This window comes from Nematolebias whitei, chromosome 10, assembly GCF_014905685.2.
Source record: "Nematolebias whitei isolate Nwh7 chromosome 10, NemWhi1, whole genome shotgun sequence".
In the NCBI taxonomy this organism is placed as follows: Eukaryota; Metazoa; Chordata; class Actinopteri; order Cyprinodontiformes; family Rivulidae; genus Nematolebias; species Nematolebias whitei.
The window spans coordinates 48,823,461-48,847,304 of NC_056507.1; the positions used below are offsets into that span (position 1 = coordinate 48,823,461).

Below are 23,844 nucleotides of genomic sequence, written 5' to 3' on the forward strand. Positions count from 1 at the left end.
TCCAGGATGTGAACATCTTCATCCCTGAAAGAGTGACCGCTGGCCTGGAGATGAGTGTAGACCACAGAGTCCTGGCCTGATGATGTTGATCTTCTGTGCTGGGCCATCCTTTTGGCCAGTGGCTGTTTAGTTTCCCCGATGTAAGACTGATCACCCTCCTGACACTGAACAGCATACACAACATTACTCTGTTTGTGCCGGGGGACTGGATCTTTGGGATGAACCAGTCTTTGCCGTAATGATTTTGGGGTTTAAAAGCCACTGGGACGTTGTCACCCCCCTCTGTGACAAATTCAAGGAATGTTGCTTGTCTTTTAATTTAACCCAACTGATCGACTCCCCCACCAGATTAAATAAAAGCCATCCTGACAATTCCTCCATCTTAGACCTATTTCTAACTAATATGCCTCACAAATTCCCTGGTACAGGTGTATTCGCTGATCTCTTGAGTGATCATTGCGTGACAGCTGCTTTGAGAGATATTAAACTTCCACCTTCTAAGCCCAGATTAATTAAAAAAAGGGATCTGAAACATTTCTGTGAACAGTCATTCCTCTGGGATCTGTCTCACTTTGACTGGCATCGTATTCTGTTAACTGATGACGTGAACTCTGCTTGGAACTATTTTCATAGTAGTTTCATTTATTTTCTGAACTTACATGCTCCTTTTCATCAGTTCAGAATAAAGGGACGAGACAGCCCCTGGTTTACTCCAGAGCTAGCTGACCTCCTGCACAGGAGAGATCATCTTTGGGCTGCAGCGAGAAAATCTGACTCAGACACTGATTGGTTGAGTTTTCGACAGATGAGGAATAAATACACAACTGCTGTCAAAGCAGCAAAACACAACTTTTTCTTATCTCAGACCTCCAAAAATCTAAATGACCCTAACAGATTCTGGAAAACAATTAAATCTCTCTCAGGCACCCCCCAATCATCTGACCTCCCTTCACAACTTCTCATTAACTCTGTTCCTGTGTCAAATAAGCACGAGATCCTGAACTGTCTCAACAAACATTTTGTTGCTTCTGGTTCTTTATTTGACACAGTAACTAATGGAAAATCAGCCACTTCACTTAATAACCAAACTTCTACAAATCAAATCCCTCCTACAAGTCAATCCTCAGTTAATCACAGCTTCTCTTTTTCTCCATTCTCAGTCAGTGAGGTCAATAAACTGTTAAAAGATCTTGATCCTAAAAAATCTGCAGGTCCAGATGATCTTCCACCTTATTTCTTAAGGCTGGCTGCTCATATCATCACAGTCCCTGTGACCCACATCTTCAATCTCTCCATAAGACAAAACTCCATCCCAGACACTTGGAAAACAGCCTTTGTTCTTCTTTGCTGAAGGGAGGTGACCCCACCTCACTGAACAACTATCAACCAATCTCTAAACTCTGCATTTTAGCCAAGGTTCTAGAAAAACTGATAAACTCTCAAATCAAAAATTACCTGGACTCATTTAACATCTTACCTCCACATCAATCTGGTTTCAGGAAACAACACAGCACAACCACTGCTTCACTGAAGGTTCTTAATGACGTTGTTGAAGCACTGGATGCTAAGGATTATTGTGCTGCACTTTTCTTAGACCTGTCTAAAGATTCTGACACTGTGGATCATAACATCTTGTGTCATAAACTCTCAGAAATCAGTTTCTCAGATCACACCATTGGTTGGTTCTCTAACTATCTTTCAGACCGGAGGCAATGTGTTCAACATAATGGTACTTCCTCCAGTTATTTAACAGTCAACAATGGTGTACCACAAGGCTCAGTCTTAGGACCCACCCTCTTTACAATCTACATACATAATGTAGGTAAAAACATCCCTAATGCATCCATACATTTCTATGCTGACGACACAGTTGTTTATTGTCGAGCTAAAACAGTTGCTAAGGCTTTCCAGCTTCTGAAATCTGCATTTAACTACATCCAGACTGATTTGTTCCACCTCAAACTTGTCCTAAATGCCGAAAAAACCAAAAGGATGCTTTTTTCAAATAGGAAGTTGGTCCCAGCAGTTCTTCCTCCGATTTTATCCTCAAATGGTGTCCCCATTGAGTTTGTTGATTCCTATAAATATTTGGGTATCTTGGTTGACTCACATCTTTCTTTTAAGCTCCATGTGGAAAACTTGATAAAGAAACTGAAAGTTAAACTGGATTTCTTTTTCAGAAACAGATCCTGTCTAACTCTGAATGCTAGAAAACGCCTTGTATCTGTGACTTTCCTTCCCTCCATTGATTACGGTGACATTATTTACATGAACGCTCCTACAAGAACCCTGCAGATGTTGGATGCTGCAGATGTTGGATGCTGTCTATCATGGTGCACTAAGATTCATAACTGGCTGTGATTATCGTACCCACCACTGCACCCTGTATTCACTGGTTAACTGGACATCATTAACTTCACGCAGACTCTCTCACTGGTACATTTTCATCTTTAAATCACTTCTTGGTCTGCTGCCTTCATACATCTCCTCCTACATGTCTCTGCGTGAGTGCAGCTACAGCGTGCGCTCTCAGGACATTATTACCTGCAGTGTTCCCTCAGTGAGGACTGAACTAGGCAAAAGGGCCTTCTCCTACTCCGCTCCTGTCTCCTGGAATATCTTACAAAAAGATTTGAAGCTCTCGACCTTGACCTCTCTAAGTGGCTTTAAGAATCTGTTGGACTCCTGGCAGGGACCAATGCAGACATGTTCCTGTTTTTAGTTTTATACATTTGTCTTGGAATCTAGCTGTTTTTTGTTTTGTTACCTTTTTTCCTTTTAGCCATCCTATTTGTTAAAAAAAAAAAAAAAAAAAAAAAAACTGTAGTATGAGTTTTTATAACTGCTTATTGTTGTTGCTGTTGTCCATTGTTGTCATCTTTCTTTGTTGAAATCAGGTCTCTCTTGTAAATGAGTCCTCGAGGCTCAATGGGATTTACCTGTATAAATAAAGGTTGATTGATTGATTATGTTTAGAAAATAAACGTCTCAGTTTCTCTGATACTCCCTCAACATACGGAATGACCACTGGTCTGGGTCTGGGTTCCTCCTTTTCACCTGTTGGCTGACTGGAGTCCTGTTTGGGTTTCTTCTCTGCCTTCAGGAAGGCCCAGTTAGGATATCCACATTGCTCTAGAGCCTGTCTTGTGTGGGATTTCTCCTTCTGCCTGGCTCCTGAGCTAGTGGGGATGCTGTCTGCTCTGTGGTACAGAGTCCTGATGACTCCTAACTTGTGCTCCAAAGGGTGATGGGAGTCAAACTGCAAATACTGGTCTGTGTGGGTGGGTTTGCGGTACACCTCAGTAGGGAGTATCAGAGAAACTGGGACGTTTATTTTCTAAACATAACGTCCCAGTGGCTTTTAAACCCCAAAACACATTACGGCAAATACTGGTTCATCCCAAAGATTCAGTCCCCCGGCACAAACAGAATAATGTTGTGTATGCTGTTCAGTGTCAGGAGGGTGATCAGTCTTACATCGGGGAAACTAAACAGCCACTGGCCAAAAGGATGGTCCAGCACAGAAGATCAACATCATCAGGCCAGGACTCCGCGGTCTACACTCATCTCCAGGTCAGCGGTCACTCTTTCAAGGATGAAGATGTTCACATCCTGGACAGAGAGGAACGATGGTTTGAGAGAGGAGTAAAGGAGGCCATCTTTGTGAAAAGAAACCGTCCATCATTAAACAGGGGTGGAGGCCTCCAGGTTCAACTGTCCCCCTCTTACAATGCTGTGATTGCTAGTATCACTCAGCCCTCTGTGAACAGTAAACAGCCATCAGTGTGCTAATGATCCATTGTTAGGCTGATGGTCCTTCTTGAGCATGTGATCAGCTGGTTTTGGTTGTCAGCAGCAAACTGGTTGATCCACTCTGAGAAGGTGCTATTTAAGAGACTGAGCTGAATACAGCACCTCAGACTGAGGAAGTCTCTCGGATGAGAGACGAAAAGTTTCTACATTTTTTTGTTGTTTTGCTTTGTTTTGTTTTTTTGAGTGTCCAGAGGACCAGATTTAACTTTTTTAGATTTTTCTACCTGGATTATTGAGCATGCATCAGGACATCAATGAGTTGCTATTTATATTGATGCCAGGCCTCAGAATGAAGAAGTATTTCAGATGAAAGCCAAAATGTTTCTTGCAAAAAGAAACTGTCCAGATGACATGTGATTTTGGTCTACAGTACGCATGGCTTAAATAGTTTGACTGCAAACAACATGTTATAAAAACCAGAGGAGAGTGAACGCTGAGGCAGCTGCCACGCACCTGTAATGTTCCAGGTAGGTGTAGAGCAGGTACTGAAGGTTATGCTCGAGGCAGAACAGGATAACCACACTGTGGAAGTCCAGGCCCTGAGAGGAGCAGTACTGAGGAAGAGGAGGGGGTGAAGTCATCAGCCCCCTACCTTGAGCCAGCCTCCAGAACAGCTGCTCCAGGTCCGACATCTCATCAAGGATTAACATTCCTCTCCTGGAGAAAAACCACAACCAGATTTTTAAAACACAAGAGAACTTCTAAAATTATGCCTTTATTAATCGTTAATAACCATGATCTTATCGAACTATTGCCGTCTACTAAACCATAAGAGGAGGTTAGACCAGTTCCAGTACCTGGCCAGCAGGTCCAAGATGTTCTCCTTCATCAAGGTGCTGCACGCCATGTGGTTGTTCACCAGTTCTGGCGTTATCTCTGGCCAGCAGGAGGAGGTGGCTGTCCTCTGAGTCTGGATCCAGTCGACAGCCCGCTGCTGATCATGCAGGGCAGTCAGGTACCGCCACAACACTGCAGAGTCACAGCAACTCACCTCTGAAGGACAAGAACCAAAAAGTCATGCTCATCTGGTCGATCTGATGAAGATTAGAACAGTGGTTCTGACACTTTTCTGCTGTGGACCCACAAAATCAAAGCTGCAGAGACGCGTGACTTGGGACTATATTGTTGAAATACACAAAAATGACTAATAAACTATTTAACAATCATTTTTAAACTTAATTTATTTCTGTGGATCTTCTCAAAACCACACTTGATGCTTGATGACCCCAAGTTAGGGCTCAACATCAACTTGGGAACCACTGGAAAGCACCACAGAAGGGTTTGGTTCTGAATCAGTTCCTTACCTGTATGGTTCAGTCTGGATAAAAAAACGGACGTCTGGCAGCTCAGGTCCCAGTTCCTCACCCAGTCCAATCTGAGGTTCCTCCAGAGTTCTTCCTTCTCCTCAGGAATTCTGTGATCTAGCAGCTCCTTCAGAACCTCTTCACCACCTTCTTCATGGTTCAAGTGAGGAAACCTGAAAAGGTTTGAACCCTGAAGGTCAGAACAGAGATAGTATCCCTGTATCTGCATTGAAATGCCTTTTTTCCACCGCTCCTACTCTGCTCAGATCAGCTCTTTACACGTCACATTTCCACCACACTTCAGGACATGTTCTGGAGGCGTGTCCAGAATCCAAAATCCTGCTAATGAACTTTTAATGAACTTTAGTTCACCATTAAGAGTGAGAGTTCTGCGATGAGTTACACTCAAAGCAGTCTGCTCCTCAGATAAATAATGTTAAATAAATATTTTATATATGAATGTTTCTGTTCAGTGCCCTGAGACAACTTCTGTTGTCACTTGGCGCTATATAAATAAACTGAACTGAATTAAATCTGATGAACCAGATTCTACAAAAACATTTATATTTAAAATTCTATATTTTTCTTCATCATTTGATGTATTTGTACTCATTGTGTCTACTTTTATTGTTCAATTCAGATAAGTTGTTTTGTTTCTTGTATACAGATTTTATTTTAGCTTTGATTTAAAGTGTAATTCTTGTTTTGTGATTTGTACGTCTGTGGGTAAGAATAAAGTTGAGCCAAACGCTGTATCTCTTCTTTAAACATGTTTGAGGGAAATATTCTTGAGAGACCCAATAATTTTGTCTTTTTATGATTTTTCAGCTGAATTAACTTTAATTAACAGATTATTTAATTAAGTCAAAGTGAAAACAAGATTTCATGATAAAGCCGGCACCATGTTTTTATTTTTATTCTTCACTGATAAAAAAAACAAAACATTATTTTTTATACAGAAAATATATTAAAAAAAAAAACGTTTCCACCCTTCATCTCTGTACATCTGTCTGCCAGGGCTCGGAATCTGGCCTTTGTGCTTTAACGGGTTGGCAGCTCGTATGATCCTCCGTGGTGACTCCACTCACTCTGAATTTTGTCGTTGGTCACCAAACACAAAAAACACCTGCACTTCAGCATTAGAACATGGTGTTGTCATTATTGTTTTAAAAAATCTTAAAAATAGGTCCAGTCGCTGCTCCGAGTTCCGAGTAATTGCAAATGGCGGATCGGTGAAAAGTTTCTGAGAGATCCAGTGACTCCTCCCCCAGACCAGTCAGTGACCGATAGTGTTCTGACCAGGGGAGGATTGGCCATCGGGAGTACCAAGACATTTCCCGTTGGCCTGCCCCAGTCAGTGCCCGCCGAGGGACTGGACTTTACTGAAAGCTCGGTTCAGGTCACGCTTCATTATTTTAAATAAACAAGCTGGCCGCTCTTGCTCCGGACTCACAGGTGTCACTGAAGCTCCCCTGCCCATCCCTTCCCTCTCTGAGGCTGTGTCTGTCACAGAGTGAAGCTGACAGCCACCCACGTGAAAAATTCCAGCAAAAACAATGAGCGGTTAGTGCTTCCTTTAGGCAGAGACATGGAGACACACAGTTGTGTGCCTGGCCCGTGGACTCGCGTCTCGGCCTGATGATGTTGATCTTCTGTGATGGGCCAAACAGCAACATCATCAGGCCATCAGGACATTTCCTAGATATCAGGAAGAAGTGTCTTCCAGACACTGCCATGAGAGCTCAGCAAATGCCTGCTGGAAATTGATGGACGTGCCAGTGTTGACAGATTGCAGGCTGAACTGATCAGCTGTGCACAGATTAAAACAGTCACCATTGGATTACTACAACATCAGGACCACTGCTTCTAGCGATCAAACAGACAAATGCATGGAGGGCACTGATGAAAGTGTGGAGCCACAAGTAAAAACTGCCCAATATGCTGTTATATACTCCTTTCACAATACAATCTGCTCACTGATGCGTATCATATCATTGGTTTGGGCTACAAGTTCCTCCTCACACTATCCATCACTCAGGTTGCATGTGGTGCCTGGGGACTCTGGGTCGGGCCCTCCAATCTCTGGTGCTGAGGTCACCGAGGTGGTTAAAAAGCTCCTCGGTGGAAGGGCCCCAGGGGTGGATGAGATTCGCCCAGAGTTCCTTAAGGCTCTGGATGTTGTAGAGTTGTGTTGGCTTACGCGACTCGGCAATATTGCGTGGACATTGGGGTAAGTTCCCCTGGATTGGCAGACCGGGGTGGTGGTCCCCCTATTCAAAAAGGGGGACCATAGAGTGTGTTCCAACTACAGGGTATCATGCTCTTAAGCCTCCCTGGTAAGGACTATTCGGGGTTCTGGAGAGGAGGGTCCATTGGATGGTCGAACCTCGGATTCAGGAGCAGCAGTGCGGCTTTTGTCCTGGTCGTGGAACACTGGACCAGCTCTACACTACCAGCAGGGTCCTGGAGGGTGCGTGGGAGTTTGACCAACCGGTCTACATGTGCTTTGTGGACTTGGAGAAGGTGTTCGTCCGCGTCCCTCGGGGAACCCTGTGGGGGTTACTCTGGGAGTATGGGGTACCGGGCCCTCTGATACAGGCTGTTAGGTCCTCGTACGACCAGTGTCAGAGCCTGGTCCGCATTGCCGGCAATAAGTCGGGCTTGTTCCCGGTGAAAGGTGGACTCCGCCAAGGTTGCCCTTTGTCACCAATTCTGTTCATAACTTTTATGGACAGAATTTCTAGACACAGCCAAGATGTTGAGGGGATCCGTTTTGGTGGCCTTAGGATTGCGTCTCTGCATTTTGCAGATGATGTAGTCCTATTGGCTTCATCAGATCGTGATCTACAGCCTTCGCTGGAGTGGTTCGCAGCTGAGTGCGGCACGGCCGGGATGAATATCAGTTCCTCCAAATCCGAGGCCATGGTATTGAGCTGGAAAAGGGTAGAGTGCTGTAACCGGGTCAGGGAGGAGGTCCTGCCCCAAGTGGAGGAGTTGAAGTATCTTGGGGTCTTGTTCATGAATGAGGGAAAAATGGAGCGTGAGATTGATAGGCGGATAGTTGCAGCGTCTGTAGTGAAGCGGGCGCTGTACCGGTCTGTCGTGGTGAAGAGAGAGCTGAGTCAAAAGGCGAGGCTCTCAATTTACTGATCGACCTACGTTTCTACCCTCATCTATGGTCATGAGCTAAGGGTTGTGACAAAAAAAACGAGATCTCCAATTACAAGCGGCCAAAATGAGTTTTCTCCGCAGGGTGTCTGGGTTCTCCATTAGAGATAGGGTGAGAAGCTTGATCATCTGGGAGGGACTCAGAGAAGAGCCGCTGTTTCTCCACGTCAAGAGGAGCCAGTTGAGGTGGCTCGGGCATCTGGTTAGGAAGCCTCCTGGACGCCTCTCTGGTGAGGTGTTCCGGACACGTCCCACCGGGAGGAGACCCAGAGGAAGACCCAGGACACACTGGAGGGGAGTGGTGGCGCAGAGGTTAGAAGATGGGACTGTGATTGGAAAGTCACAGGTTCAACTCCCGGTACCGTCAACATAAAAAATGTGGGTGGAATTGGTGGAACATCCACACCTGCCTCCACCCTCATTTGCCCCACTCTGGACCCCTGAGCAAGGCCCTTAACCCCCAACATCTGCTCCCTAAACAGGTCTCTCTTGAAAATGAGATATCATGGCTCAATGGGACTACCTGTATAAATAAAGGACAAATGAAAAAAAAAGCTTCTCGGCTGGCCTGGGAACACCTCGGGATTCCCCCGGAGGAGCTGGCTCAAGTGGCTGGGGAGAGGGAAGTCTGGGCCTCCCTACTTAAGCTGCTATCCCCGCGACCCAACCCCGGATAAGTGGAAGAAAATGGATGGATGGATGAGGTTGCATGTGAGAGGACCTTCTCCATCCTGAAGTTGGTGGAAAAACTGCCTAAGAACCTTCCTCAGTCAAGAGAAACTTGAAGCACTAACCACTTGCTCTTGCCGAGATTGGATGCTTCTCCCCTCCCTCTCTGCTTTGCTTTGCTGCTCTGTCTGTCTGTGAAACTGCTTGTGAGACTCTCTTGCATTTCTTCTGAACCATAATTATGGACTTTTTGATCAGTTGGTCCCTCAACTCAATTTACAACATTTCTTTGAAGAGAAGACAGGCTTTAGGTGAGTCAATTTGCCCTGTTGGCACGCACGCAGCTGGATATCTCATCGACTTGGAAGACTTGATGATGTGTCTATCTCTGCTGCCATTTGTGGATTTTAAGGACATACTTAATTGGATTTTCGATAACTGGTTCCTGCTTTTTTGGATTCGGCTGGTTGCTGGTTTTATCAATCGATCAAGGAAGTCTTCGGCAGCAAATTTGGACCTAATCACGCTGCTTGCCTTTATGATGGCTTGGTTCGAGTCTCGAGTACCTGGACTCAAATGCTTTGGGCAGAATGGATCAGATCTTGGGGATTTTACTCAGTCACGTTCCATTGGTGTGGCCATGCATTTTGGACATTTTGGAACAGAGTGAACCAACACAGACTCAAGGTAGATGTCATTAAGTTCTGCCTGTCCCCAAAACAACTGTGTGTTTATCTGAATTTGGCTCCCTTGGCTGGTCTTGAAGGCCATCTTATCTGAATTTGCCTGGAGAAAATGTGATCTGACGCTCACCGCCCCCTCCCTGAGGAATTTCCAACTGATAACAAGATGAAACCAGCTGAATAAACTTTGTGTTATCATTTCAGAACTCTTGGATTCTCAGACGTTATTCTTGGCCATTCCTCGACATACCTCGAGAATGTTTATGGATCTCACCGGAGGACATTGACTGATTATTCCATCCTTAACAGAACTCTAACAGTGACCTCGAGAGAATCTAGGAACATGCTCACCACTCCCCCCCCCCCCCCCTGCAGAATGTCTATGTCACTATGTGCTTGCTTGTGCGAGGTGTTTTTTTAATATTATTTTTTTTTTCCTCAGGCAAGAAAAAAAAGTCTGATAGGAATTGTTTCACCTCCAACTCCTACATGTGTCCATTTGACCACTTTTTTGTCTGTCCAAACAGGTCTCACTTGTAAATGGGTCTTTGAGGCTCAATGTGATTTATCTGTTTAAATAAAGGTTGAATGAATGAATTTCTTTGGATGGCAACAGAGAAAGAGGTTCTGATGGAAATGGACCAAGAGGATATTATTGGTAGAATAGCTGAGAGTGGTGATCACCTGTGGCACCTGCTTGTGTACTGGTAGTAGTGGTGAAAACTGGTTCTTATTAAAAAGAGGGACATATCTGATTGGCAGGCCACAGACTGATAAAGTCTTCCAAATGGAAGACAAAATATTTCTCCCTTAAAGAAACTGGTCCACATGAAATGATTCAACCTTTTTTGTGGTTCTTATGAAGTTTTTATTTTTTTTATTACAAAATGAGTAAAAAAAGTTTAAATAAAATATTTGTTTAATGTGATTGAAAATAAACCGACATCTATATTTTGTGCAGACTTTTTCAATCTAAATAACAGAAGGATCTTTTTTATTTTTGCACTTTTAGACTGAATACTTTACTAAATTAATTAATTGCAGTAAAATTAACCTTTTTATATATATATATATATAATGCTGCAAAGCAACATGTTAAATTATTTTTTCAAATGAATAACTATGATTTTTTTTGTTATATCACAATTTTTTTTTTCAGCTGAGGCGGCTGTCTAAGCTGAAGCCCATATTGTCCAAAAATAATCTTGAGATGGTGATCCATGCATTCATAAAATCCAGGCTTGATTACTGCAATGCACTTCTGTTTGGAATCAATCAATCCTCCATTGCACGTCTACAACTGGTCCAAAATGCTGCAGCCTGATTTTTAACTGGTACAGGCCATAGAGAGCACATTACTCCAGTTTTGGCCTCCCTGCACTGGCTACCCATTCACCTTCAGATCCAGTTCAAAATACTCATGTATGTTTTTAAATCACTGAACAGTTCTGCCCCATTTTATCTCACTGAACTTCTGGAGCCATATGTCCCACCGCGCTCTCTGAGGTCAGCAGACCAGATGTTTCTTTCAATTCCAGGAACCCGTCGTAAGCTCAGAGGTGACAGGGCTTTCTCTGTTGCAGGTCCAAGACTGTGGAATGAGTTGCCACTGCGTGTCAGGCAGGCTTCCACACTCACTGTTTTTAAGTCTCGCCTGAAAACCCACTTTTATTCCCTTGCCTTTGACACGGTGTGATTTGTTTTGATCCTGTCTGTAGTCTACAGTGTTGACCATTTAGTTATTATCCACTGCTGTTTGTATCTATATTTTTATTTTATGTTTTCCTGTCCACTGTGCTTGTTTGTTTCTATTGTACAGCACTTTGGTTGGCCTTGTTGCCGTTTTAAGTGCTCTATAAATAAATTGGTATGGTATGGTAAAATTTATCGTTATTGTCAGAAATATCACAATATTATATTTGAGCCATATCGATCACCCCTACCCTGAACATGGTCCATTCAGACTCCATGTTCCCAACCTCCCCTGGTCCAAAAACGTCTTCTGGTGGTGTGAGCTGAAGATCTCAGATTAGCTAAATCAGCCCCAGGTGGGGATCAGCTGACAGCTTTGCACCTCTCATCACCTGTGTCCAAGCTGTGGGGCTGCTGGTCTGATGGATCATCAACCTTTGGTCTGAGGCCTGGTCCAAAGTCCACTTATGGACCAGCCTCTTCTGGAACAGGGTGTTTATTCTGAATGAGCCATGTTTAGCACAGCAGTCCAAAAACAACCCAGCTTGAGTTCAGACCTGGGATGCTGCTCTTCCCAATTTCCCCGTCCAGGTAACTTCATCATTGTCCACATAAGCAGTGAAGTCACCCTGAAGAACTACAGAGTCCCCAGTTTCTGCAGTTCATCCATACAAGAAGTAATCTGAACCCTTGCACAGTCCACAAACAGTCAGGATCTTTCAGTCACTGAAGAAGTCTTTCAGATGAAAGACGAAATATTTCTACTATTTTTTTGTTTGTTTTTTGAACCCATCCAGAGGACCTGACTTAATTTTTTTTAGATTTTTCTACCTGGATTATTGAGCATTGTAGGATAATATATGTACAGGATATGGGACTTCTGGTCCGGTCAAACTCCTATCCTTTAACAGGTATTTAAGCTCAAGTACTCTGGACCGGCCTCGCCTCAAACACATATAAACCATGAGTTCTTGTAGCGAACTTAATTCCTGTCCCTCGAAAAAAACACAAAGAATATTGAGAATATGACCCAATAATATTGTTTTACAGAGTAAATGACATACATCTGAGGACTTTGAGAAGGAGATTTGATACAATTTGGACTAAGGTCTAGCTCTTAATGTTAAAATTTAGGTAAGTTTATCTCAGATTCATGAATTAAATTATCTAAACAAACTTAGTTGGCACTGTTTCATGGTCCTCTCATCAGAAGGAAGATGTTCATCTCTCATTACTACAGCGACTGCATGAAGGAAGCTGGTGGCCCGCTGCCCCAAGAAGGATGTCGTTTTTCAGGGCTGCAGTCCGTTCAGCTCATACCTTTAGCTCCAGGGTGTTCGAGGGTTTTCAGATGTCCAACATCTCTCACCTGGACATGTCTTCCAACATACCTGTTGTTCGGAGAGCCTCTTTTCAACTGCCCTCTGCTATGTGGAAAACAACCACTCATTCCCACTGCTCAGGTTGGCTCAGAGCCAACTTTCCTCGTCGGCTGCCGTCTCACAGCTCACGGTGTTCAGTATATCTGGCACCAGGAAGACGGGCCCCTTAACTTTTAACCAATCAGAGGGCTTCTTGCAGTAGGAGTATCCCACTGTATAATTAAGGTACAAACCGGATTCCAAAGAAGTTGGGACACTAAACAAATTGTGAATAAAAACTGAATGTAATGATGTGGAGATGGAAAATGTCAATATTTAATTCGTAATATAATATAGATGACAGATCAAAAGATTAATCTGAGTAAATGTAGCATTTTAAAGGAAAAATAGGTTGATTCAAAATTTCACAGTGTCAACAAATCCCCCAAAAATTGGGACAAGTAGCAATAAGTGGCTGGAAAAGGGAAATTGAGCATATAACAAACTGCTGGAAGACCAATTAACACTAATTAGGTCAATTGAAAACATGATTGGGTATTAAAAGAGCTACTCAGAGTGGCAGTGTCTCTCAGAAGCCAAAATGATAAGAGGATCACCAATTCCACAATTGTTGCGCAGAAAGATAGTGCAGCAATACCAGAATGGTGTTACCCAGCGTAAAATAGCAAAGACTTATAAGTTATCATCATCAACCGTGCATAATATCATCAAAAGATTTAGAGAATCTGGAAAAATCATTGTGCGTAAGGGTCAAGGCCGTAAAACTCTACTGGATGCTCGTAATCTCCGGGCCCTTAAACGTCACTGCACCTCAAACAGGAATGCCACTGTCCATTTAAAATGGAGTGTGGCAAAATGGAAGACTGTTCTGTGGTCAGATGAGTCACGATTTGAAGTTCTTTATGGAACACTGGGACGCCATGTCATCCAGACCAGAGAAGACAAGGATAGCCCAAGTTGTTATCAACGCTCTGTTCAGAAGCCTGCATCACTGATGGTATGGGGTTGCATGAGCACTTGTGGCATGGGCAGCTTGCATGACTGGAAAGGCACCATTAATGCAGAAAACTATATTCAGGTTCTAGAGCAACATATGCTCCCATCTAGACGTCATCTCTTTCAGGGAAGACCCTGCATTTTTCAACACGATAATGCCAGACCACATTCTGCAGCAATCACAACATCATGGCTACGTAGGAGAAGGATCCGGGTACTGAAACGGCCAGCCTGCAGTCCACATCTTTCACCTATAGAGAACATTTGGCGCATCATAAAGAGGAAGGTGCGACAAAGAAGGCCCAAGACGATTGAACAGTTAGAGGCCTATATTAGACATGAATGGGAGAGCATTCCTATTTCTAAACTTGAGAAACTGGTCTCCTCTGTCCCCAGACGTCTGTTGAGTGTTGTAAGAAGAAGGGGGGATGCCACACAGTGGTAAAAATGGACTTTCCCAACTTTTTGGGGATTTGTTGACACCATGAAATTTGGAAACAACAGATTTTTCCCTTAAAATGATACATTCTCTCAGTTTAAACTTTTGATCTGTGATTTGTGTTCTATTCTGAATAAAATATTAGATGTTGGCCCCTCCACATCATTGCAATCAGTTTTTATTCACAATTTGTTTAGTGTCCCAACTTTTTTGGAATCCGGTTTGTATGAAACTTCCACCTTCTAAGCCCAAATTAATTCAAAAAAGGGATCTGAATCGGTTTTGTGAACAGTCATTCCTCTGGGATCTTCAGTGTTTCCCCTACCATTATATAGGCAGGGTGCCCCACCCCGTCAACAGAACTGAGCACCCCACCTACCAAACTGAACTTACCTCTCCCACCCCCACTCGACACTGACATAACCCTAAGCTAGCAGCACAAAATACAGGCTCTCTAGCTAAAAAGCCAAATGTAGCACTCACATTGCCTCTTCAATCATGTTGAAACCCCCCCCCCCCCCCAAAAACTTATAAAAAAAGCGGCGCACAAATAGCGTTTCCCCCCCCCCCCCCCCCCCATCAGCAAAAATCATGGATGAGATGACCACCCCGCCATGGCAAGCTAACTAGGGGAAACACTGATCTATCCCACTTTGACTGGCATTGTATTCTGTTAACTGACGACGTGAACTCCGCTTTGAACTATTTTCACAATAGTTTCATTTATTTTGTGAACAAACATGCTCCTTTTTGTCAGTTCAGAATAAAGGAACGAGACAGCCCCTGGTTTAATCCAGAGCTAGCTGACCTCCTACACAGGAGAGATCATCTTTGGGCCGTAGCGAGAAAATATGACTCAGACACTGATTGGTTGAGTTTTTGGCAGATGAGGAATAAATGCACAACAGCAGCAAAACACAACTATTTCTTATCACAGACCTTCAAAAATCTAAATGACCCTAACAGATTCTGGAAAACCATCAAATCTCTCTCAGGCACCCCCCAATCATCTGACCTCCCATCACAACTTCTCGTTAACTTTGTTCCTGTGTCAAATAAGCACGAGATCCTGAACTGTTTCAACAAACATTTTGTTGCTTCTAGTTCATTATTTAACACAGTCACTAATGGAAAATCAGCCATTTCCCCTAATAACCAAACTTCTACAAATCAAATCCCTCCTACAAGTCAATCCACAGTTAATCACACCTTCTCTTTTTCTCCATTCTCAGTCAGTGAGGTTAATAAACTGTTAAAAGATCTTGATCCTAAAAAATCTGCAGGACCAGATGAACTTCCACCTTATTTCTTAAAGCTGGCTGCTCATATCATCACAGTCCCTGTGACCCACATCTTCAATCTCTCCATAAGACAAAACTCCATTCCAGACGCTTGGAAAACAGCCTTTGTTCTTCCTTTGCTCAAGGGAGGTGACCCACCTCACTGAACAACTATCGACCAATCTCTAAACTCTGCATTTTAGCCAAGGTTCTAGAAAAACTGATAAACTCTCAAATCAAAAATTACCTGGACTCATTTAACATCTTACCTCGTCATCAATCTGGTTTCAGGAAACAACACACCACAACGACTGCGTCACTGAAGGTTCTTAATGACAATGTTGAAGCACTGGATGCTAAGGATTATTGTGCTGCACTTTTCTTAGACCTGTCTAAAGCTTTTGACACTGTGGATCATAACATCTTGTGTCATAAGCTCTCAGAAATCAGTTTCTCAGAACACACCATTGGTTGGTTCTCTATCTATCAGATCAGAGGAAATGTGTTCAACATAATGATACTTCCTCCAGTTATTTAACAGTCAACAATGGTGTACCTCAAGGCTCAGTCTTATGACCCACCCTCTTTACAATCTACATAGGTAATGCAGGTCAAAACACCCCTGATGTATCCATACATTTTTATGCTGATGACACAGTTGTTTATTGTTGAGCTAAAACAGTTGATAAGGCTTTCCAGCTTTTGCAATCTGAATTTAACATTCTCCAGTATGATTTGTTCGACCTCAAACTTGTCCTAAATGCTGACAAAACCAAAGGGATACTTTGTTCAAATAGGAAGTCAGTCCCAGCAGTTCTTCCTCAGATTTTATCCTCAAATCGTGTCCCGATTGAGTTTGATGATTCCTATAAATATTTGAGTATCTTGGTAGACTCGCATCTCTCTTTTCAGCGCCATGTGGATCACCTAGTAAAGAAACTGAAAGTTAATCTGGGTTTCTTTTTCAGAAACAGATCCTGTTTAACTCTGAATGCTAGGAAACACCTTGTATCTGTGACTTTCCTTCCCTCCATTGATTACGGTGACATTATTTACATGAATGCTCTTACAAGAACCCTGCTGATGTTGGATGCCGTCTATCATGGCGCACTAAAATTTCATAACTGGCTGTGATTATCGTACCCACCACTGCACCCTGTATTCACTTGTTAACTGGACATCATTAACTTCACGCAGACTTTCTCACTGGTACATTTTCATCTTTAAATCACTTCTCGGTCTGCTGCCTTTATACATCTCCTACATGTCTCTGCGTGAGTGCAGCTACAGCGTGCACACTCAGGACATCATTACCTGCAGTGTTCCCTCAGTGCGGACTGAACTAGGCAAAAGGGCCTTCTCGTACTCAGTTCCTGTTTCCTGGAATATCTTACAAAAAGACCTGAAGCTCTCAATCTTGACCTCTCTAAGTGGCTTTAACAATCTGTTGGACTCCCGACAAGGACTAATACAGACATGTTCCTGTCGTTTTCTACATTCGTCTTATAATCTAGCTGTTTTTGTTACTCTTTTTGCCATCTTATTAGTAAAAGTAAAAAATATCTGTATGTCTTTTTATATTTGTCTATTGTTGTCGCTGTTGTCCATTGTTGTCTTCATTCTTTGTTGAAATCAGGTCTTTCTTGTAAATGAGTCCTCGAGGCTCAATGGGATTTACCTGTCTAAATAAAGGTTGAATGAAAAGTTAAAACCTGTGCACCGATTGATGAATTAAACATCTGATATACCTTCAGAGTACCGTGATCTGGCCTCTGTATTTAGCAAACAAAGAACATTATCCTTGCCTTCCCATCGTCCTTACGACTGTGCTATTGACCTCCTACCTGAGTCCACTCTACCTTTTAGTCGATTATACAACTTATCTGGCCAAGAAAGAGAGGCCATGAAGAAATATATAGATGAATCATTAGATTATGGTATCATCTGCCCCTCCACGTCTAAAGTAGGGACAGGATTATTTTTTGTCTTAAAGAAAGATAAGATATTACGTACTTGCATTGACTACCGAGGTCTTAACTCAATCACGATCAAAAATAAGTATCCATTACCCCTCAGTGATTCCATTCATGAGCAACTTCATTCTGCTTCCATATTCACTACATTGGACTTACGCATTGCATGTCACGTAGTGAGGATTAAAGAGGGCAACGATTGGAAAACTGCTTTTCGCAACCCCCAAGGACACTTCGAATACTTGGTCATGCCATTCGATCTAACCAACGCCCCGGCAATTTTTCAGGCCTTAGTAAACGATGTTCTCAGGAATTTTATAAATTACTTTGTTTTGGTCTACCTCGATGATATACTGATTTTTTCACAGAACCTGGAACAGCACATTCACCAGGTCAGACGAGTTCTCTAGAGACTTTATGAAAATCAGATTTTTGTTAAATTAGAAAAATGCGAATTCCATGTCAAAACAGTCTCTTTCCTGGGATTCATATTCGAAGGAGGTCAATACAGAACAGAACCAGAGAAAACTAAAGCAATGGTAGAGTGGTCCATCCCAGAAATTCGCAAACCACTGCGACAATTACTAGATTTTGCTAACTTTTACAGGCGATTCATCAGAGATTACAGCAGGATCGCCGACCCCTCACTCAACTGACCTCTACACTTTGGAAATTTAAATGGATTCCTGAAGCTAATAAGGTGTTTGGTGAGTTAACCATACCATACCATACCAATTTATTTATAAAGCACTTAAAACAGCTACAAAGCTAACCAAAGTGCTGTACAGACAAAACAACAGGTAACACACAAAGCAAAATACAAAATGAGGTAAATCAGAATATAGACATAAAAACGATGCAAATAATGACGACAAACCAGTGTGGAGCATGCAGGATCAAAACACAAGATCATCTTGTGTTGAAAGCTATTGAATAGTAGTGAGTTTTTAAACGAGACTTGAAAACCGAGAGAGAGGGGGCCTGTCCGAAAAGCAGAGGTAACTCGTTCCAGAGTCTTGGTCCTGCTACAGAGAAGGCCCTGTCACCTCTGCGCTTAAGATGAGTTCCTGGAACTGTGAGGAGCAACTGGTCCGCTGACCTCAGGGAGCGTGGTGGGACATACGGTTGTAGCAAATCAGAGAGATGGGGTGGGGGGTAGGGGGGGTGACACTGTTCAGTGATTTGTAAACATACATGAGTATTTTGAACTGGATTCGAAAGTGAACCGGTAACCAGCGCAGTGAGGCCAAAACTGGTGTAATGTGCTCTCTTTTGCCTGTACTGGTTAAAAATCGGGCTGCTGCATTCTGGACCAGTTGTAGTCGTGCAATGGATGGCTGACTGATACCAAACAGGAGTGAATTGCAGTAATCAAGCCTAGATGTAATGAATGCATATATTACTGTCTCCAGGTTATTTTTGGACAATATGGGCTTCAGTTTAGACAGCCGCCTCAGTTGGAAGAAGCATGACTTAACGATCATGTTTACATGATTGTTGAGCTTCAGGGAAGGGTCCATTATCACGCCCAGATTAGTGACTCTGTTTTTCTGACACGGTTAGAGCGAAGAGGTCGATGCAGTGGTTTGTGATTGTGTCGTTGGGAGGGAACAACATGACTTCAGACTTCTTTTCATTGAAACTTAAGAAATTTAAAGCCATCCAGTCCCTGATGTCAGCCAGGCAGTTGAGCAGAGGTTGAATAGAGCATGTACCATTGTGTCTTAAGGGGAAGTAAATTTGACAGTCATCGGCATAGAAGTGGAAGAGCATGTTGTGTTTACGGAAAAATAGCACCAAGCGGCAGCAGGTATAAAGAGAATAGGAGGGGACCCAGGATGGACCCCTGCGGAAGGCTGAACAGCAGCATGTTTAAAGAATTTTGGCACCACGCCAGTGGATAAACTACTGTTTACTATGGCAAGAATGGACGGACCTAGAGTTGGAAACACTGCCTTTAGTAGTCGAGGGGGGACCACATCAAAGGGGGAGCCAGAAGGTTTCAAGTTGCACATGACCTGCTCTAGAGAAGATAGAGTGATGGGTTCAAAATGGTCAAAAGGAGCTACAGACTGAGGTGGGATGGATGGGTCATGAGTTGGAGGGGAAATGAGAGCTCTGGTGGTCGCAACTTTTTCCAAAAAGAAATGTAAGAAGTTGTCGCACAGCTCAGTCGAGGCTTCCAGAGGTGATGGTTCAGTGAGGTGGAGAACAGAGTTTAGGGTGGAGGAGGACACGTGGGTTGTGAGAGTTTGAGGTAATTATATCAGAGAAGTATTTGGATTTAGCAGCTTTCACTGCTTTCTGATAACGGTGCCAACTCTCTTTAAGTATTTGAAAAGAGACCTGCAGCCTGTCTTTCCTCCACTTTCGCTCCGCCCTCCTACATTGCTGCCTAACGGCCTTGGTGACGTCACTCAGCCAAGGTTCTGCTTTGATTTTTGATTTTTTTTTTGTTTTAACAGGTGCGACATGATCCATAGTCTTTAAGCAGACAGAGTTGAACTGGGATGTCAGCTCCTCAGTGGTGGTGAGAAACACTGGGGTCTGAATTATCATTTCAGAGTTACAAACTTCTGTGAAATGTGTGGCAATGAAGTGGTTAATGGTCTGAGTCCTACGTGCAGGAATGCATGACTTAGGAGTTAGATGGGGGAGGGTGAACTCAAACCGGACTGGCATGTGGTCTGAAAAAACATTATCGCCAAATAACAAGATTATTAACAGTCATATCATGAGTTAAAACAAGGTCCATTGTATGTCCACGCTCTTGGGTGGGACTGTTTACGTGTTGAGTTAAATTAAATGAGTCCAATAGATCTAAAAAGTCCTTAACCAAGGGCTTCTCAGGACAGCACACGTGCAAACTAAAGTCCCCAATAATGAAAACATGCTCATATTTTGGTGTGATTTCAGCCAAGAAGTCAGAAAACTCATTTATGAAATCCTTAGACCGAGGTGGGCAGTAGACAAGTGCAAATAACGTTGCAGGTGAATGTCCGAGTTCAAAGACGATCAGCTCAAAGCTGGCGTGGGAAACTGGGATGGGCAGCTGTTTACAGTCAAAAGTTGATTTGAATATTGTTAATAATCCACCACCGCGCCGGCCTGATGGCCGCAGTGCATTAAAATGCAAACAGTTTGGTGGTAGTAATTCCGTCAAGGCGCTGGACTCACCCGGAGACATCCAAGTCTCTGTGATGCATAGAAAGTCCAAATCGGGCTCTTGAAAGTAATCCATCCATCCATTTTCTTCCGCTTATCCGGGGTCGGGTCGCGGGGGTAGCAGCCTAAGTAGGGAGGCCCAGACTTCCCTCTCCCCAGCCACTTGGGCCAGCTCTTCCGGGGGAATCCCAAGGCGTTCCCAGGCCAGCCGAGAAACGTAGTCCCTCCAGCGTGTCCTGGGTCTTCCCCTGGGCCTCCTTCCGGTGGGACGTGTCCGGAACACCTCACCAGGGAGGCGTCCAGAAGGCATCCTAAACAGATGCCCAAGCCACCTCAACTGGCTCCTCTCGATGTGGAGAAGCAGCGGCTCTACTCCGAGTCCCTCCCGGATGATCGAGCTTCTCACCCTGTCTCTAAGGGAGAGCCCAGACACCCTGCGGAGAAAACTCATTTCGGCCGCTTGTATCCGAGATCTCATTCTTTCGGTCACAACCCAAAGCTCGTGACCATAGATGAGGGTGGGAACGTAGATCGATCGGTAAATTGAGAGCTTCGCCTTTTGACTCAGCTCTCTCTTCACCACGACAGACCTGTACAGCGCCCGCTTCACTGCAGACGCTGCACCTATCCGCCTATCGATCTCACGCTCCATTTTTCCCTCATTCGTGAACAAGACCCCAAGATACTTGAACTCCTCCACTTGGGGTAGGACCTCCTCCCTGACCCAGAGAGGGCACTCTACCCTTTTCCGGCTCAAGACCATGGCCTCGGATTTGGAGGAACTGATCTTCATCCCGGCCGCATCGCATTCGGCTGTGAACCTCTCCAGTGAAAGCTGTAGATCACGATCTGATGAAGCAAATAAGACCACATCATCTGCAAAAAGCAGAGACGCAATTCTGAGGCCACCAAAACGGATCCCCTCAACACCTTGGCTGCGCCTAGAAATTCTGTCCATAAAAGTTATGAACAGAATCGGTGACAAAGGGCAACCTTGGCGGAGTCCAACTCTCACCGGGAACAAGCCCGACTTACTGCCGGCGATGCGGACCAGGCTCTGACACCGGTCATACAGGGACCTAACAGCCCGTATCAAAGGGCCTGGTACCCCATACTCCCAGAGTACCCCCCACAGGGCCCCCCGAGGGACGCGGTCGAAAGCCTTTTCCAAGTCCACAAAGCACATGTAGACTGGTTGGGCAAACTCCCACGCACCCTCCAGGACCCTGCTGAGAGTGTAGAGCTGGTCCAGTGTTCCACGGCCAGGACGAAAACCGCACTGTTCCTCCTGAATCCGAGGTTCGACTATCCGACGGACCCTCCTCTCCAGAACCCCCGAATAGACCTTACCAGGGAGGCTTAAGAGCGTGATTCCCCTGTAGTTGGAACACACTCTACGGTCCCCCTTTTTGAATAGGGGGACCACCACCCCGGTCTGCCAATCCAGGGGAACTTCCCCCGATGTCCACGCAACATTGCAGAGTCGCGTAAGCCAACACAACCCTACAATATCAAGAGCCTTAAGGAACTCTGGGCGGATCTCATCCACCCCTGGGGCCCTACCACCGAGGAGCTTTTTAACCACCTCGGTGACCTCAGCACCAGAGATTGGAGGGCCCGACCCAGAGTCCCCAGGCTCCGCTTCCTCAGTGGAAGACGTGCCGGTGGGATTGAGGAGGTCTTCAAAGTATTCCGCCCACCGACCCACAACATCCCGAGTTGAGGTCAGCAGCAAACCACTCCTACTATAAACAGTGTTGGTGGCATACCGCTTCCCCCCCCCTGAGACGCCGGATGGTGGACCAGAAACGTCTCGAAGCCGTGCGGAAGTCGTTCTCCATGGCCTCTCCGAACTCCTCCCATGCCCGAGTTTTTGCCTCAGCAACCACCCGAGCCGCATGTCGCTTGGACTGCCAGTACCCATCAGCTGCTTCCGGGGTCCCACAGGCCAAAAAGGCCCGATAGGACTCCTTCTTCAGCCTGACAGCATCCCTCACCGACGGTGTCCACCATCGGGTTCGAGGGTTGCCGCCCCGACAGGCACCGACAACCTTGCGGCCGCAGCTCTGGTAAGCCGCCTCGACAATAGAGGCACGAAACATGGTCCACTCAGACTCAATGTCCCCCACCTCCCTTGGAACATGTTCAAAGTTCTCCCGGAGGTGGGAGTTGAAACTCCGTCTCACAGGAGACTCTGCCAGACGTTCCCAGCAAACCCTCACAATACGTTTGGGCCTACCAGGTCTGACCGGCATCCTCCCCCACCATCGGAGCCAACTCACCACCAGGTAGTGATCAGTTGACAGCTCCGCCCTTCTCTTCACCCGAGTGTCCAAGACATGTGGCCGCAGATCAGATGAGACGATGACAAAGTCGATCATCGAACTGCGGCCTAGGGTGTCCTGGTGCCAAGAGCACATATGGACACCCTTATGCTTGAACAAGGTGTTCGTTATTGACAATCCTTCGATATACTTCAAGATGGCGCCCGAGCTGGTGGCTTGCCGTTCACCTCTCTCCACTCTGTTTGTTTTTTTGCTATTTTTATCATTCTTCCTCAATAACATCAACTCACTGCTGGTGTATGATCGTGAGCAACTTCTAAATCTACAATTTTCCACAAAACATCTCGCCTCGTACGATCATTTCTACCGAGGGTCTGGGCCCCCACCTCCACTGCTCGGGAGCGTCCCTGCTTACCTTCGCCGTGATGTTTTCCTGCCTGCACGGAAATATCGCTCCCGCCGCCGCGGGAGACGTGCTGGCCGCCTCGTGAGGCTCAAAGCGAGCCTCGCTCGCTCCTCAGCAACAGCTGACCACCGGACTGAGGATCCTCCACCTGGATGTCTCGCGGAGTCCTGCCCGCTGAAGAACGTGGGGTCGGAGGTGCGCAGCGGGCGCGCGCTCAGCTGCGAAGTTTCCGACAGTCTCCAGCTGATCGAGGTCTGCCTGGGTTCTTCATCTGCACCATCTCCTGCCACCCGATCGGTCTGTCCCAACGACCCTGCTGTGTCCGGCGGCTCTCGGATTCCGGCTGTTTGTCCCGGACCGCGCAGCGGGCGCGCGCCCAGCTGCGGTGGGTCCGAAAGTCTCCAGCTGATCGGGGCCTGCCCTGGTCCATCGGCTGCACCATCTACTGCTGTCCCGTCGGAGTGTACCAACGACCCTGCTGTGTCCGGCGGCTCTCGGATTCAGGCTCTTCATTCTGGACTTCGCGGCGGACGCGCGCGAAGCTGCGCTTCCTCTGGCCGGAGGAGGCGAAGGCCCGACGTAAACAACC

The 23,844-nt window shown here is 45.2% G+C and overlaps 1 protein-coding gene across 1 annotated transcript in view; it reads right to left on the minus strand.

Annotated features, from left to right (window-relative positions):
• spg11 (SPG11 vesicle trafficking associated, spatacsin) overlaps window positions 1-23,844 on the minus strand; it is a 413,741-nt gene that overhangs the window by 208,137 nt on the left and 181,760 nt on the right. Inside the window, exons 14-18 of the mRNA XM_037683759.1 lie at window positions 11,971-12,018; window positions 6,233-6,248; window positions 5,118-5,307; window positions 4,611-4,806; window positions 4,267-4,470 (exon numbers count right to left, since the gene is read on the minus strand). Of these exons, the coding sequence (XP_037539687.1) occupies window positions 4,267-4,470; window positions 4,611-4,806; window positions 5,118-5,307; window positions 6,233-6,248; window positions 11,971-12,018 (654 nt within the window). The remainder of the gene's footprint in view (window positions 1-4,266; window positions 4,471-4,610; window positions 4,807-5,117; window positions 5,308-6,232; window positions 6,249-11,970; window positions 12,019-23,844) is intronic.